General features: G+C 43.2%; 1 protein-coding gene across 1 annotated transcript in view; it reads right to left on the reverse strand.

The window, feature by feature from the left end:
* Window positions 1–13,172, reverse strand: part of LOC121538624 (beta-1,4-galactosyltransferase 5) — a 100,196-nt gene extending 87,024 nt beyond the window's left edge. The window contains exon 1 of the mRNA XM_041846807.2: window positions 12,637–13,172. Within this exon, the coding sequence (XP_041702741.1) occupies window positions 12,637–12,742 (106 nt within the window). The 5' untranslated portion in view covers window positions 12,743–13,172. The remainder of the gene's footprint in view (window positions 1–12,636) is intronic.
* Between the last annotated feature and the right edge of the window lie 4,706 nt (window positions 13,173–17,878).

Below are 17,878 nucleotides of genomic sequence, written 5' to 3' on the forward strand. Positions count from 1 at the left end.
CTATCCCCTAATTAGTCCATGTATAAGTGTTCCCTCTGCCCCCTTGTCCTTGTGGGTGATTGTTAGTTGTGAGAGTAGTGTAGCTCGGTGGAGCTACTCGTAACATTGTGTTGCCAGGGTTGATTTTCCCCTGTGCCTATGTATATTTGGATATCCGTTACAGTGTATTTGCCGGGGATGATAGTTTCCCCTGTGCCTGTTTCGTTGATCGCTATTTGAGCGCATTTGTGTGTCTACGAAGGAATAAACTCTGTATTCGGTGATTACCCTCCTGCACCTGACTCCTTTCCATCACACTCATCACAGCTGTGCATAGCCTATATATGAAGGGCCTACATGTATCAACTTTCACAGTGAATGCTTTTGTTTATACATTTTGTGCGAATGAATTGAACATCGCCAAATGCATCATAAACAAATATTGCGCCTCTTTAATACAACCCTTGCATTAGATCGCAAAGCAGCATACAAATGTGCTAAACGTTTGGAAATGACAAGTTCACTTTCTCATCCATAGCCTAAAAATGCAGTTCAAGTGCAAGTGTGCTGTTTAGCTCACATCTGAAGTCTGAGGGGCATTTAGGACGTCTTCTACTGCGGATCGCTAAAATATCCTAATGATTATGATCACACTTCCTCAATTCAAATATTATTGTGACACTCTACCAAAGATGGTTTGGAAACTTGGGAACCAATTTTTAGTTATCAGTGTAGCCCGTTATCACCCGGACTTGTTGAAATATCTTCACGCCTAGAAAAAAACCTCCATGCTTCTGTCAGAACTGTCAATTTATTGAAAAAAAAAAAGAAAGAATTACAGGGGGCAGTTTGGAAAAAACAAATCCCATCCGAATCGTCCTGTGGAATAACGGACATTCTGGGGTAATAGATACATAACCAACGTTCTCTAGTAATGCTAGTCCCGTGTGAATAGGACTATAGACTGACCGGGTGAATCCAGGTGAAAGCTATGTTCCCTTATAGTCACTTGCTAATTCCACTTCAATCAGTGTAGATGAAGGGGAGGAGACAGGTTAAAGAAGGATTTTTAAGCCTTGATACAATTGAGACATGGATTGTGTATGTGTGCCATTCAGAGGGTGAATGGGCAAGACAAAAGATTGAAGTGCCTTTGAACGGGGTATGGTAGTAGGTGCCAGGTGCACCGGTTTGTGTCAAGAACTGCAACGCTGCTGGGTTTTCATCCTCAACAGTTTCCGTTGTGTATCAAGAACAGTCCACCACCACCCAAAGGACATCTAGACATCTTGACACAACTGTGGGAAGCATTGGAGTCAACATGGGCCAGCATCCCTGTGGAACGCTTTCGACACCTTGTAGAGTCCATGCCTCAACGAATTGAGGCTTTTCTGAGGGCAAAAGGAGGTGGGGGGGTGCAACTAAATATTAGGAAGGTGTTCCTAATGTTTGGTAGACTCAGTGTATGTGTGCATCTCAGTGCTCTCTAAGGCTTCCTTTCTAGTCCCCTTCTCTTCATCTGAACTGAACTGAAAACACATGAAAGAAATATGGCGGATGGAACATACTTTCACATGTCCAGTTCTTTCACATCAGAGGTGATAGAGGAAAGGAGACAAGGAGATGAAGTCAGTTCAGACTATTCTGATGCATCCATGGATGGAACAAAATGATGGACTGACTGGTATTGTTAGGCAGATGAATTCAATTACAAGTTATAGAGCCCAAAAGGTTGTTTGTAGTTTGTTGGCTCTAAAGTGCTGCCTCTCTTTGGCCAACAAAGTTAATGAGTTACCCACATAATCCTCAATGGGCGTTCTGTAGTCAGACTCCTAGTCCCTACCAACCAGCTACACACTGACTGCACTGCACTGGAGGTCAACAACCCAGAGTTACAGGCAGGCGTGGTTTCTACCTCCCTTCGCTTTGCCAAAATGCAAACCACCCTGCTACACACCACCCTGCTCACACAAACACACACCTTTTCATATTTCCACAAATCAGGATTCAAATGATGTTATGAGAATAATGCTGCTGCCCATTGTTATGCCAAAATGGCAGCTTGGAAGGCTGCACAGTGCACACCCACGCATGCACGTACGTACCCGTGCACAGACACACACACACAATTAAAAGCTGGGAAAAACAGCCATTCTTTGTGCTGCCATGCAGGAAACTCAGGAGGGAAAACTAGAAAGCCTAGAGAGGCAGGTGAGGCAGGAAGAGGGGCACCAGGGGGCACAGGGGGCACAAATTGACACAACTGGTCACAGCCAAGACAGGGCTCACCAAAGCAATGACAAATCAAAGTCAACAGGAAAGAAAAATCCTAAAAAACTTTGCTTCAAAAGGCACAGTATTTCCTCTAGTTATTTCCCTGACTGAGATGGTTTTTCCAACCCTCAGGGTTTAGAATACCTGATTATGGGCCCCGCAAGAAACACTGCAAACTCACAGGGGAATTGTCCCCAGCTGTAGGGTTGATTATATAGATGGAAGACAACTAGAGCCAGCCAAAACCACTCAACAGATTTCAAAGGTGGCCTGCAGGGAGCAAGTGGTGATGTGAGAGCACGGGAGGTTGGTGGCACCTTAATTGGGGAGAACGGGCTTGTGGTAATGACTGGAGCGGAATCAGTGGAATGGTATCAAATACACTATGTATACAAAAGTATGTGGACAAGCCTTCAAATTAGTGGATTCGGCAATTTCGGCCACACCCGTTGCTGACAGGTGTATAAAATCTAGCACACAGCCATGCAATCTCCACAGACAAACATTGGCAGTAGAATGGCCTTACTGAAGAGCTCAGTGACTTTCAACATAGCACCGTCATAGGATGCCACCTTTCCAAGTCAGTTCGTCAAATGTCTGCCCTGCTAGAGCTTCCCCGGTCAACATTAAGTGCTGTTATCGTGAAGTGAAAACGCCTAGGAGCAACAATGGCTCAGCCGTGCAGTGTAGGCCACACAAACTCACAGAACGGGACCGCCGAGTTCTGAAGCGCGTAAAAATCGTCTGTCCTCGGTTGCAACACTCACTACCGAGTTCCAAACTGCCTCTGGAAGCAACGTAAGCACAATAACTATTTGTCGGGAGCTTCATAAAATGGGTTTCCATGGCCGAGCAGCCGCACACAAGCCTAAAATCACCATGCTCAATGCCAAGCTTCGGCTGGAGTGGTGTAAAGCTCACCGCCATTGGACTCTGGAGCAGTGGAAACGCGTTCTCTGGAGTGATGAATCACGCTTCACCATCTGGCAGTCCACACAGACAAATCTGGGTTTGGTGGATGCCAAGAGAACGCTACCTGCCCCAATACATAGTGCCAACTGTAAAGCTTTCCCAGAAGAGTGGAGGCTGTTATAGCAGTAAAGGGGGGACCAACTCCATAATGCCCATCATTTTGGAATTAAATGTTCAACGAGTAGGTGTCCACATACTTCTGGTCATGTAGTGTACATCAAACACATGGTTTCCAGGTGTTTGATGCCATTCCATTTGCTCCATTCCGGCCGTTATTATGAGCCGTTCTCCCCTCAGCAGCCTCCACTGTGTGCGAGAAAGGTTGGCACATGGACACAAAAACAGACAGTCAAACAGGGAAGGTGAGTCACAGTGAAAGGAGGTCATCTAGAATTGCAGAGAAATAAAATAGTAAAAAAAAACAACCAGAGAAGGTTGAGTGAAAGCTGAGCTCACTCACATTTTCACAAGATGTTGTCGGATAAGACAGACTATAACCTGTTCTCTACACATTTCAGACGCAGCTAGCGTGAGACAGTATAATATCATCAGCAGGCCGGTTGGGTCTGATGTACAGAGCCGTAGTGAAAACTAAATAAGCATTAGAGCCAAGGGAAGCTGCTAGGTATTAGTGTCCTGGAGTTCAACCAACCCTCTCCTGCAGCTGGGTGATGACAACATGTATGGACCCTGTGTCTGTCTGTACTCTCTAGGAACACATTTTAGCCTACAGTTTGAGAAGGAGAGGAGTGTGTGGGCGACCAACCGAACACAATAACACACAGCCGTAGTTACCAACAACAGGTTTAGATGGCAACACCCACTCTCTCCCTCTTAACGACAGACTCGCATGCTATCAGGATGGGAGAATTATACGATTGAGAGGGGTAAAGGGGTGTGTGTATGTGGTGTGTGTCCCTCTCTTTGCCATAAAACCATGGGCAACATCCTGGCTTCGCAGGACAAGCTTTATCAGTCGACACCCTGGCAGGTGTGTGTGTTTGTGAGTGTGTCAGTGTGTGTGTGTGTGTGTGTCAGGGTAGTCAGTCACTGACACTTAACTAAGCTACAGCATTGTTTCACTGGTTCAAAGCCTTTATAAATGAATAACCAGCCACAGAATGCCTCACACAAACATCCTGTGGCCTACTTCTTCCTGGTATGCAGTGTGAACTTCCTTGACATAATGATGTCCATTTTATGCATGTTGCACACAATAAGTCATTGTTAACATCAACGTTGATGCAGTGACGCTTGATACCTAAAGAAAGAAAGTATTACGTAATTACCAATTCACTGTGAAATCCGTAAATACGAGATAGATAATGCATGATGTTACTTTAACAGCGCCACAGCTCATGTAGTAGTAAACACCCCAATGGCTCAGCACAAACAACATATCCCACACACACAGCACTGAAACACACCATGAGGGGCCATGAGAAGCTGAGTGTGTGTGTGTGTGTGTGTGTGTGTGTGTGCGTGTGTGTCACAGGAGTGATGCAGTTTGTTGGGCTCGTTGGAGTGTGTCAGTGTATAAGTGTTTGTATGACTATGCTCCAGTGATGCACAGACTAGGGACTGAGCATCAGGGAGAGGGGCATTCTGGGTAAAACACACTGGTGCTCCATGGGAAGTCCCGATCAGATGTTCCAGAAAGGTCACCTGGAGTGTGACAGAGAACGAGAGGGTACTCCCCCATCTGTCTATCCCTCTCTCTATATATCTATTTGTTTCATTTTCCTTCTATCTCCCTTCCCTCTATATCTATTTTATTTGCCCTTATTCTCTCCTTCATGACCACTTAACTTGAATCTACCGCATATCTTCACCTAATGGTAGCTAACTCCGTTCCGTACATACGTGGGCAACTGCAGCATTCAAATGAGGCTGCAATGGGATTGTGCTTTACAATGGTATTCAATGGGCTCTCGAGTGGCGCAGCGGTCTAAGGCACTGCATCTCAGTGCTTGAGGCGTCACTACAGACCCCCTGGTTCGATTCCAGGCTGTATCACAATCCGACAATCCGGCCGTGATTGGGAGTCCCATAGGGCAGCGCACAATTGGCCCAGTGTTGGCATCAAAATCCGGGGTGTGAACTAAGTTTCGATTCAGCATTGATTGACATGGTAATGGACCAATAGTATTGGAGAAAAGTTGAAAAAAAACTGACGCTGTACGTTAAAGTGTGACATGTAACGTACGGCACGCATTATTCAACTAATTCTGTGCCGTACTGCCTCTTTCCACCAGGTGTAGCGCTTCTCTCGCAGATTAAAAACAAGAAATGATCAATAGTGAGTGTAAAGTTAATTACTCGTGAGTTCATCAATAGTTAATTCAATCAATTGTTAATTTTTCATGTAATCACTGCGAGCCATCAAAAACCGTGACACCCACAGTTTAATTGTGAAGATAAATGTAGCGCCGCCCTAAAAACCCTATTCAAATTCGTCACAAACCTTCAAATAGGTATGTAATTAGACATTATATAAACTCTTTATAGTGTTTTATTTACATTTTAGAGGTGATAAGTTGGACAAATCGGGTGAAAAAAGCCGGTTCCCCACACGACATATCTCCCCCTTTCACTATGACGGAGTAGCTTTCGCTTCCCCACCCGCCATTTTTAAAAAGACCCGGCGGAGCTCCACTGCTTTCTTCGATCATGCAGAGACGGGCAGCATGAAGGCCTTGTCATTGACTTTGCTGGAAAGGGGAGAAATTGTGCTTTACAATGGTATTCAATGGGCTCCCGAGTGGCGCAGCGGTCTAAGGCACTGCATCGCAGTGCTTGAGGCGTCACTACAGACCCCCTGGTTCGATTCCAGGCTGTATCACAACCGGCCGTGATTGGGAGTCCCATAGGGCAGCGCACAATTGGCCCAGCGTCGTCCGGCTTTGGCCGGTGTAGGCCGTCATTGTAAATAAGAATTTGTTCTTAACTGACTTGTTAAATAAAGGTCAAATAAAAATTCATATTACAGTTGACCTGGAAGTATTCCGTTTTTGGGGCGCTAAAATAAGGTCAAATGTACGGAACAGCGCGATGTACAAAAGTGCGTTAGCTACCGTTACTCTTCCCAGAATTCTTCCCTCACCCTTCATCTCCTCCTCTCTCTCCCTTTCTCTCCCCACCCACTCCATTCCTCATCCTTTTCTGACTACCTCCCTTATATCTACACATATACCATACTCTCTTCCAACCCATCTGTTTCCTTCATACCTTCCATCTCTTCTCCATCACTCACACAGCTAAACTCCTCAACCCCCTTCCTTCCCTGTATGACCTTACATCCCTGTGTCCAACATCTCTACCGCCATTCTTCCTCTCTTCCCCGTGTCATCCCTCCCTCTCCTAGCTAACTCCCTCCCTCCTTCCCCAACCTGAGCCATCATATGACCAAACGAATGAAGCCAATGATAGTTTAAGAAGGGCCATCGATTGTTCAAGGAGTAATCTGTCGGACATTTAGAAAAATAGTATACTAGCCAAGAGTCAGGGTAAAAACAACACCATGGCTTACACAGCCAATTCCCGTCAGTTGATGTCTTCCCCCATATGAGCATTGATTCAGTTATTGATTAAGTCAGCATGAATAGGTAAAATGCGTGGGTCGGTCAATAGCCATTCTGATGACAAAGAGATCAGCTTACCTTTTGATGATTTAGAAACTCCCATCATGAGTGATTTACAAGGGAGGTGCTGGATATCAAAGTAAATATTTACCAGCAAATATACCTGCTTGTTCTGAACGGCTGGCTTGAGCTAGAACTTAAATAGCCCATTATAAATCAATCTTTCATACGCTTATAAAGTTTTATAAATGTATTATATGGGTTTGTCCATGGCCAATTGGTTGGTGGTTGAGTAAGGTAATTTGTAGATCAGATAATACTGCATGTGCCTTTAGTCCTGGTGAAGCAGTACTGTATAGTAGATTTACTAAATCATTAGAAAAGCAGGATATCCTACAGTGAAGTGGCTGAACCACCATGTCCTGCTTGAATAGGAGCTGACTTCAATAAAAAGGAAATAATCACTGTAGCTTCTGAGTGAGAGACAATAGCCAGAACATCCCACTTCTGTTTCAACATTCAGCCATCAAACTGGTGGTGTAGTGGAGGGTATACACGTTCTAAAATGAGCACCACACATGCGAGTGGTTTCATGGACAGAGATGCAAATATCAGTTAGAAATGTTGAAAGAGGGGAGATATAAAGATGCAATAACTATCATAGGTTGCTAATATGACTAGGATAATGCCTTTGGCTGCTTGACAATGAAAGAGAAAGTTTAAAGAAAACCAATGGAACAGGAGAAAGCATACAGTATGAGAAAGTCTTAATAAAATAATTGCCTCCACGTTTCTATTGTGGGATTTTGACTATAGGCTACTTTGAAGCCAACTCCATCTCGAACTTGTGCACTTGCTTATCATTAAATATGACCACTTTGTCAGTTTTAGCAAGGCCATCTTCGACTAACCATGAAACCATTCACAACCTACTGTACAAAAAGAATGCCCTGTAGTAACCCTTCTTCACTGTTTCTGATTGGGCAGTTTGAATAGTATGAACCATGTGATTGGTAGGGTCACTTTACATGGACAGTTCAACTAAAAATGACTGCTTTATATTGCACTTCATTTTATGAATTGTTACTAGAATCAGTCGTGTAATTTGTGTCAGATTGAATACAGAATATAAAGCTGCACATTGATTCATGTCTGAGCTTCTTAACAGCATGGGGCTGGAGTGCTATATGATCAGAGCTGAAATGGAACTTATTAAAAAGGCTTGATCAACCCTCCCCCAATACAAAGGGCAACTTCATCCTACTACTAGTACACCAGACACACCTCTGTGGTGATTAGCTTAGTCATCATACAGTGCATTCGGAAAGTATTCAGACCACTTGACTTTTTCCACATTTTGTTACGTTACAGCCTTATTCTAAAATTGATTAAATTGTTTTTTCCCCCCTCATCAATCTACACAAAATACTCCATAATGACAGAGTAAAAACAGGATTTTAGAAATTGTTGCTAATTTATATAAATAAATAAAAATCTGAAATATACACTACCAGTCAAAAGTTTTAGAACACCTACTCATTCAAGGGTTTTTCTTTAATTTTACTATTTTCTACATTGTAGAATTTTAGTGAAGATATCAAAACTATGAAATAACACATATGGAATCATGTAGTAACCAAAAAAGTGTTAAACAAATTAAAATACATTTTATATTTGAGATTCTTCAAATAGCCACACTTTGCCTTGATGACATCTTTGCACACTCTTGGAATTCTCTCAACCAGCTTCACCTGGAATGCTTTTCCAAAAGTCTTGAAGGAGTTCCCACATATGCTGAGCACTTACTTTTCCTTCACTCTGCCGTCCGACTCATCCCAAACCATCTCAATTTGGTTGAGGTCGGGGGATTGCGGAGGCCAGATCATCTGATGCAGCACTCCATCACTCTCCTTCTTGGTAAAATAGCCCTTACACAGCCTGGAGGTGTGTTGGGTCATTGTCCTGTTGAAAAACAAATGATAGTCCCACTAAGCCCAAACCAGATGGGATGACATATCAGTATGGATGACGGATCACCACCTCAAGCTGAACCCTAGCAAGACGGAGCTGCTCTTCCTCCCGGGGAAGGACTGCCCGTTCCATGATCTCGCCATCACGGTTGACAACTCCGTTGTGTCCTCCTCCCAGAGTGCGAAGAGCCTTGGCGTGACCCTGGACAACACCCTGTCGTTCTCCGCCAACATCAAGGCGGTGACCCGATCCTGCAGGTTCATGCTCTACAACATTCGGAGAGTACGACCCTGCCTTACACAGGAAGCGGCACAGGTCCTAATCCAGGCACTTGTCATCTCCCGTCTGGATTACTGCAACTCGCTGTTGGCTGGGCTCCCTGCCTGTGCCATTAAACCCCTACAACTCATCCAGAATGCCGCAGCCCGTCTGGTGTTCAACCTTCCCAAGTTCTCTCACGTCACCCCCCTCCTCCGCACACTCCACTGGCTTCCAGTTGAAGCTCGCATCCGTTACAAGACCATGGTGCTTGCCTATGGAGCAGTGAGGGGAACGGCACCTCCGTACCTTCAGGCTCTGATCAGTCCCTACACCCAGGCGAGGGCATTGCGTTCAACCACCTCTGGCCTGCTGGCTCCCTTCCTCTGCGGAAGCATAGTTCCCGCTCAGCCCAGTCAAAGCTGTTCGCTGCTCTGGCACCCCAATGGTGGAACAAGCTCCCTCACGACGCCAGGACAGCGGAGTCACTCACCACCTTCCGGAGACATTTGAAACCCCACCTCTTTAAGGAACACCTGGGATAGGATAAAGTAATCCTTCTACCCCCAAAAAAAAAAAAAAAGTATAATTGTAAAGTGGTTATCCCACTGGCTATAGGGTGAATGCACCAATTTGTAGTCGCTCTGGATAAGAGCGTCTGCTAAATGACGTAAATGTGCCCTTGAGCAAGGCACTTAACCCTAATTGCTCCTGTAAGTCGCTCTGGATAAGAGCGTCTGCTAAATGACTAAAATGTAAAATGTAAATGTATGGTGTATCGCTGCAGAATGCTGTGGTAGCCATGCTGGTTAAGTGTGCCTTGAATTCTAAATGAATCACAGACAGTGTCACCAGCAAAGCACCCCCACACCATAACACCTCCTCCTCTGTGCTTTACGGTGGAAAATACACATGTGGAGATCATCCGTTCACCCACACCGTGTCTCACAAAGACACGGCGGTTGGAACCAAAAATCTCAAATTTGGACTCCAGACCCAAGGACAAATTTCCATCGGTCTAATGTCCATTGCTCGTGTTTCTTGGCCCAAGCAAGTCTCTTCTTATTATTGGTGTCCTTTAGTAGTGGTTTCTTTGCAGCAATTCGACCATGAAGGCCTGATTCACACAGTCCCCTCTGAACAGTTGATGTTGAGATGTGTCTGTGACTTGAACTCTGTGAAGCATTTATTTGGGCTGCAATTTCTGAGGCTGGTAACTCTAATGAACTTATCCTCTGCAGCAGAGGTAACTCTGGGTCTTCCATTCCTGTGGCGGTGCTCATGAGAGCCAGTTTCATCATAGTGCTTGATGGTTTTTGCGACTGCACTTGAAGAAACTTTCAAAGTTCTTGAAATGTTCCGTATTGACTGACCTTCATGTCTTAAAGTAATAATGGACTGTCGTTTCGCTTTGCTTATTTGACCTGTTCTTGACATAATATTGACTAGGTCTTTTACCAAATAGGGCTATCTTCTGTATACCACCCCTACCTTGTCACAACACAAATGTTGCTTACTACATGATTCCATTTGTGTTATTTCATAGTTTTGATGTCTTCACTATTAATATACAATGTAGAAAATGGTAAAAAAAGAAAGAAAGACCCTAGAATCAGTAGGTTCTAAAACTTTGGACCGGTAGTGTAATGAATACTCGGGGAGAAAAAGGTGTAGATTCACGCGCAGAGCGCGGCAAGTGTTTATTATGCCTTCGCAGAAGCCAGGAATCGTGGTCACAGGCAGGCAAACAGGCAGGTGAAACAAAACTAGGACTGAAGGCTAAAACTGGTTCTCACAAATGAGCTAGGAAAAGGCTTAGTAGAGTCAAAACGAACAATACCTCACAAGGCACAAACAGAAAGAACTGAACTAAATAATGAGCTGATGAGACCAGGTGAGTAACTAACACAGGTGAAATCAATGAACAAAAAAGAAAGACAGGGCTACGTTCAAGAACACAAATAAACAGGGCTACGTTCAAGAACACAAGGTGAACTAAGAAAAGAAATACAGAACCTTACAGGTACTGTATCTCTCCACTCGCTGTGGAAATCAAAATGTTCTAATCATTCAATCAATTATCGCATCACTAATTACGTCTGATCAAGAAATATAATATTTTCTAAACAGTAGCCTAGCATGGTGTGGAATTAATATTATTGTATTGGCACTCTGCGGCACAATTGGCTGTGGTAGACTCTCACAGTGAGCGGGTAGAGAAGTGGATGACACCAGACCACGGCTGCATAAACCAGGCAATACAATTTCAAAATGACACAACAAGATAAGAGACCTACATACAGTACAGTGTGGTGTAATAAAAACATCTGACCTTTGGGCCACAGAGACTCATGACTACAGCTGGACACGACACTGGCCCTGTAGGAGTGGGACCAGCCCAGTTACTGTACAGTGGAGAGAACAGGAAAAGTCTGAACCACATCCCCAAAGCTAAAGTACGCTGCAGGCCAGGTTTGGGGAACTAAACTGTATTCTATTGTATTATTTTCCATTCCATTCTATTATTTTTTATTCAACCATGCACACAGCAAATTGGCCATTGTAACTTAGTGTTTTTTAGTGTAACATTTATAATGTTGATTCAGGAAATAAATTAACTCTGTAAGAGTGAAATTAATACTCAGTGGTGTAAAATAACCCCAGCGTTGGTGTTAATAACCAGTTGAGTGAAAGTGTGATTGTGTCAGTTTTACTCTGTGGTAAAACATGCCCATCAAAACCACATCCATCATTAGCAGATTTCCCAGCATGCTCTACTGCAAGTAGACATTTTTAGGATTGTTTTTCATATCTGGGTTTTTTCATGTACATTGATTGATTAATATTATGCTACACAAAGATAAATAACATACATTTTTCTAAACTAATCTAATCATTTAGTTAGATTTATTGCACCCTTTACTGAAATGGTTCTTCCAGTTTGAATGGATTAGGTCAGGGATGGATTTTGAGTAATGAACCTATTTTCGACACAATTGGCTGGAAATGCTCAATGCTTCAGGAAGCTTTGTTTCCCCATCACCATTAAAAATACTATGAGGTGCTATTGCATAACACTAAAAGTGTTAATTCCCTAACAATGACAAAGTGTAACAGCGTCAGCATTAAGCACTGTGTTAATGTAACACCGAAAAGTGTGGACCTGGATAGACACTGTCCCAGTGTTAAATTGAACACTGTCAGTGTTGATTTAACACAGGATAATTTCCAACATCAGTGAGGATAACCCATAATACAAGTTGGGTTGATCAAATAGGCTACTTTTCTCATCTGCCAAAGAGCAGGAACCCCAGAGCCGAGAAGGAAATCCATAATGACCTCGCCATCATCATCATCATCATCATGCAGGTGCATTGCTAGAATGGGCGCACCGCATCCAGTTGCATCCCGGAATCATGAGCCATAAAATTGGCTGGAGACCTCCAAGCAACCTCCGCTGAGAGGCGCGCAATTTCCCGAGCATGTCAAACACTCCCTTTAGTGGCCAGCGCGAGCTCACAGACAGACATGAGGATAATCTCATTATAATCACATAAAGGGCGACTTCAGTTTCATTACAGATCATTCGGGACTGACTTACCGACACCAGGCGCAGAATAGAGGAAGTACAATGCGGAGGTGGACAGTGAGAAGATGAATATAAACCCAAGGAATGACCTTTTCCGAAATCGCAACTGTCTCGGCATTATATAGGCGGCAAAAACACTTAGTCCCCTTTCGCTTAAAATCTCCCGAGTGTGTCCAGATGTAAGCGCAGTGTGCGAATAATCGGTTTTCTCTGCCCACTGGAGCAGGGGTTCTGCTTGTCTCTCTAGGCAGATGGGTTGCTCTAAAGTCTGGGATATCCGAGACTAGGGATCAGCAGGAAAGATGTGTCGCCAAGCGAGAAGGAAATCCTCAGCAAATAGACACACACAGACAGAATCGGAGGGTTACATTCCAATAACCGATTATCCCAATCAGGACATCCAAAATCCGCTCCCAGCTAAAGATAGCATTTCAGTCGAGAATTAGTCCCAATGCAGAACAGATAACTACAACAATGCAGTTAAAACTGTGTATGCCTACAACTCGGCCGCTCCTGCGGTGGTATGTTTGGAAAACTACGAGTGCCTACGTTCCGCAAAAATGAGACATAGGCTACCTTTATGAGGGGGCGGCGTGTATCCACATAGGGATTGTGTGCAAACTCTATCTCGACGTCACTGATACTGATTGATTTTATGCCAAGCTGTAAAAATGATAGCACTACAATATTGCCAGGATGGATGGAAAAATACTTAATTATGTTCTGTAATGTAGTTTTATTTGCCTATAATATATTAAATAAAAAAGCTATTTTGTGCTCTTCTGGTAGGCCTAGGCCTACTCAAGCCTATAATGTTTTTATATGTAAAAAAAATAAAATAATTGTGTGTGTGTGTGTGTATTCATCCGTATGTGTGTTCGTGCATGTGTGTGTGTGTGTGTGTGCGCGCATGATTGTTCTGGAGATTATGCATGGACATTAATATTTCTTGTTGCAAGTATTTAGAAATGTGTATATTGGTATGTGTCTGCTTGACATGCAGACTACGTTGAGCTCTAGGTCTCACCAGCCTATCCATCAGTGTAAGCTTTAAATAGAGCATTTTGAGAGAAATGCCTGGGGAATGGGCACTATTCGAGCAAGAGAGAGAAAAGCCTTCACCTACAGAGAGATGAACCTAAAGAAGAGTCCCCTCAGCCAGATGGTTCCGAGACAAACACAAACAGAACCCCAGGACAGCAACACAATTAGATCCAACCAAATTATGAAAAAGCAAAATGATAACTATTTGACACATTGGAAAGTTTACAACCAATTTTTACACGCTGTGTGCTTCAGCACTCTGCGGTCCCGTTCAGTGAGCTTGTGTGGCCTACTACTTCACAGCTGAGCGGTTGTTTCTCCTAGACGTTTCCACTTCACAATAACAACACTTACAGTTGACCGGGGCAGCTCTAGCAGGGCAGAAATTTGACGAACTGACTTTTTGGAAAGGTGGCATCCTATGACAGTGCCACGTTGAAAGGCACTGAGCTCTTCAGTATGGGCCATTCTACTGCCAATGTTTGTCTATGAGATTGCATGGCTGTGTACTTGATGCTAAAAACCTGTCAGCAACGGGTGTGGCTGATATAGCCAAATCCACTAATTTGAAGGGGTGTCTAAATACTATTGTATATACAGTACCAGTCAAAAGTTTGGACACACCTACTCGTTTTTCTTTATTTTTACTATTTTCTACATTGTAGAATAATAGTGAAGACATTAAACTACGGAATAACACATATGGAATCATGTAGTAACCAAAAAAGTGTTCAACAAATCAAAATATATTTTATATTTGAGATTCTTCAAATAGCCACCCTTTGCCTTAATGACAGCTTTGCACACTCTTGGCATTCTCTCAAAACAAATCACATTTTATTTGCCACATGCGCCGAATACAACAGGTGTAGACCTTACAGTGAAATGCTTACTTACAAGCCCTTAACCAACAATGCAGTTAAGTAAACAATGTTAAGTAAAAAATAGATAAGCAAAAAATAAAAATAGCAAATAATTAAAGAGCAGCAGTGAAATAAAATAATAGTAGGGAGGTTGTATACAGGGGCGACCAGTACAGAGTCAATGTGCAGGGTCATCGGTTAGTCGAGGTAATTGAGGTAATATGTACAGTTGAAGTCGGAAGATTACATACATTCGTTAAAACTTGTTTTTCAACCACTCCACAGATTTCTTGTTAACAAACTATAGTTTTGGCAAGACGGTTAGGACATCTACTTTGTGCATGACACACGTAATTTTTTCAACAATTGTTTACAGACAGATTATTTCACTTATAATTAATTGTATCACAATTCCAGTTGGTCAGAAGTTTACATACACTAAGTTGACTGTGCCTTTAAACAGTTTGGAAAATTCCAGAAAATGATGTCATGGTTTTAGAAGCTTCTGAAAGGCTAATTGACATAATTTGAGTCAATTGGAGGTGTACCTGTGGATGTATTTCAAGGCCTACCTTCAAACTCAGTGCCTCTTTGCTTGACATCATGGGAAAATCAAAAGAAATCTGCCAAAACTTCAGAATAAGAATTGTAGACCTCCGCAAGTATGGTTCATCCTTGGGAGCAATTTCCAATCGCCTGAAGGTACCACGTTCATCTGTACAAACAATAGTACACAAGTATAAACACCATGGGACCACGCAGTCGTCATACCGCTCAGGAAGGAGACACGTTCCGTCTCATAGAGATTAACGTACTTTGGTGTGAAAAGTGCAAAACAATCCCAGAACAACAGCAAAGGACCTTGTGAAGATGCTGGAGGAAACAGGTACAAAAGTATCTATATCCACAGTAAAATGGATCCAATTTGTAAGTCGCTTTGGATAAGAGCGTCTGCTAAATGACTTAAATGTAATGTAAATGTAAAACGAGTCATATATCGACATAACCTGAAAGGCTGCTCAGCAAGGAAGAAGCCACTGCTTTAAAACCGCCATAAAAAAGCCAGACTACAGTTTGCAACTGCACATGGGGACAAAGATCGACTTTTTTGAGAAATGTCCTCTGGTCTGATGAAACAAAAATAGAACTGTTTGGCCATAATGACCATCGTTGTGTTTGGAGGAAAAAGGGGGTTGCTTGCAAGCCGAAGAACACCATCCCAACCGTGAAGCACGGGGGTGGCAGCATCATGCTGTGGGGGTGCTTTGCTGCAGGAGGGACTGGTGCACTTCACAAAATAGATGGCATCATGACGAAGGAAAATTAGGTGGATATATTGAAGCAACATCTCAAGACATCAGTCAGGAAGTTAAAGCTTGGTCGCAAATGGGTTTTCCAAATGGACAATGACCCCAAGCATACTTCCAAAGTTGTGGCAAAATGTCTTAAGGACAACAAAGTCAAGGTATTGGAGTGGCCATCACAAAGCCCTGACCTCAATCCTATAGAATATTTGTGGGCAGAACTGAAAAAGCATGTGCGAGCAAGGAGGCCTACAAACCTGACTCAGTTACACCAGCTCTGTCAGGAGGAATGGGCCAAAATTCACCCATTTTATTGTTGGAAGCTTGTGGAAGGCTACCGGAAACGTTTGACCCACGTTAAACAATTTTAAAGGCAAGGCTACCAAATACTAATTGAGTGTATGTAAACTTCTGACCCACTGGGAATGTGATGAAAGAAATAAAAGCTGAAATAAATCATTCTCTCTGCAATTATTCTGACATTTCACATTCTTAAAATAAAGGGGTGATCCTAACTGACCTAAAACAGGGAATTTTTACTAGGATTAAATGTCAGGAATTGTGAAAAACTGAGTTTAAATGTATTTAGCTAAGGTGTATGTAAACTTCTGACTTCAGCTGTACATGTCGGTAGAGTTTTTTATTTATTGATTTTTAATTTCACCTTTATTTAACCAGGTAAGCCAGTTGAGAACAAGTTCTCATTTACAACTGCGACCTGGCCAAGATAAAGCATAGTAGTGCGATAAAAACAACAACACAGAGTTACATATGGGGTAAAAAACATAAAGTAAAAAAATACAACAGAAAATATATATACAGTGTGTGCAAATGTAGCAAGTTATGGAGGTAAGGCAATAAATAGGCTATAGTGCAAAATAATTACAATTAGAATTAACACTGGAATGCTAGATGTGCAAGAGATTATGTGCAAATAGAGATACTGGGGTGCAAAAGAGCAAAATAAATAACAATATAGGGATGAGGTAGTTGGGTGGGCTAATTTCAGATGGGCTGTGTACAGGTGCAGTGATCGGTAAGGTGCTCTGACAACTGATGCTTAAAGTTAGTGAGGGAGATAAGAGTCTCCAGCTTCAGAGATTTTTGCAATTCGTTCCAGTCATTGGCAGCAGAGAACTGGAAGGAATGGCGGCCAAAGGAGGTGTTGGCTTTGGGAATGACCAGTGAGATATACCTGCTGGAGTGCAGACTACGGGTGGGTGCTGCTATGGTGACCAATGAGCTAAGATAAGGCGGGGATTTGCCTAGCAGTGATTTATAGATGGCCTGGAGCCAGTGGGTTTGACGACGAACATTAAAGTGACTATGCATAGAGTTAAAGTGACTATGCATAGATAATAAATAGAGTAGCAGCAGCGCAAAAGAGGGGTCGGGGGTCGGGTGGGGGACAATGCAAATAGTCCAGGTAGCCATGATAAGCTGTTCAGGAGTCTTATATCTTGGGGGTAGAAGCTGTTAAGAAGACTTTTGGACCTAGACTTGGCACTCTGGTACCGCTTGCTGTGCGGTAACAGAGAGAACAGTCTATGACCAGGGTGGCTGGAGTCTTTGACAATTTTTAGGGACTTCATCTGACACCGCCTGGTATAGAGGTCCTGGACGGCAGGAAGCTTGGCCCCAGTGATGTACTGGGTCGTACGCACTACCCTCTGTAGTGCCTTGCGGTCAGAGGCCGAGCAGTTGCCATACCAGGCGGTGATGCAACCAGTCAGGATGCTCTTGATTGTGCAGCTGTATTACTTTTTGAGGATCTGAGGACCCATGCCAAATCTTTTCAGTCTCCTGAGGGGGAATAGGCTTTGTCGTGCCCTCTTCATAACTTTCTTGGTGTGTTTGGACCATCACAGTTTGTTGGTGATGTGGACAGCACGGATCTTGAAGCTCTCAACCTGTTCCACTACACCCCCATTGATGAGAATGGGGGCTTGCTCAGTCCTCTTTTTTTTTCCTTTAGTCCACAATCATCTCCTTTGTCTTGATCATGTTGAGGGAGAGGTTGTTATCCTGGCACTACATGGCCAG

Source organism: Coregonus clupeaformis, chromosome 24, assembly GCF_020615455.1.
Source record: "Coregonus clupeaformis isolate EN_2021a chromosome 24, ASM2061545v1, whole genome shotgun sequence".
Taxonomy (NCBI): Eukaryota; Metazoa; Chordata; class Actinopteri; order Salmoniformes; family Salmonidae; genus Coregonus; species Coregonus clupeaformis.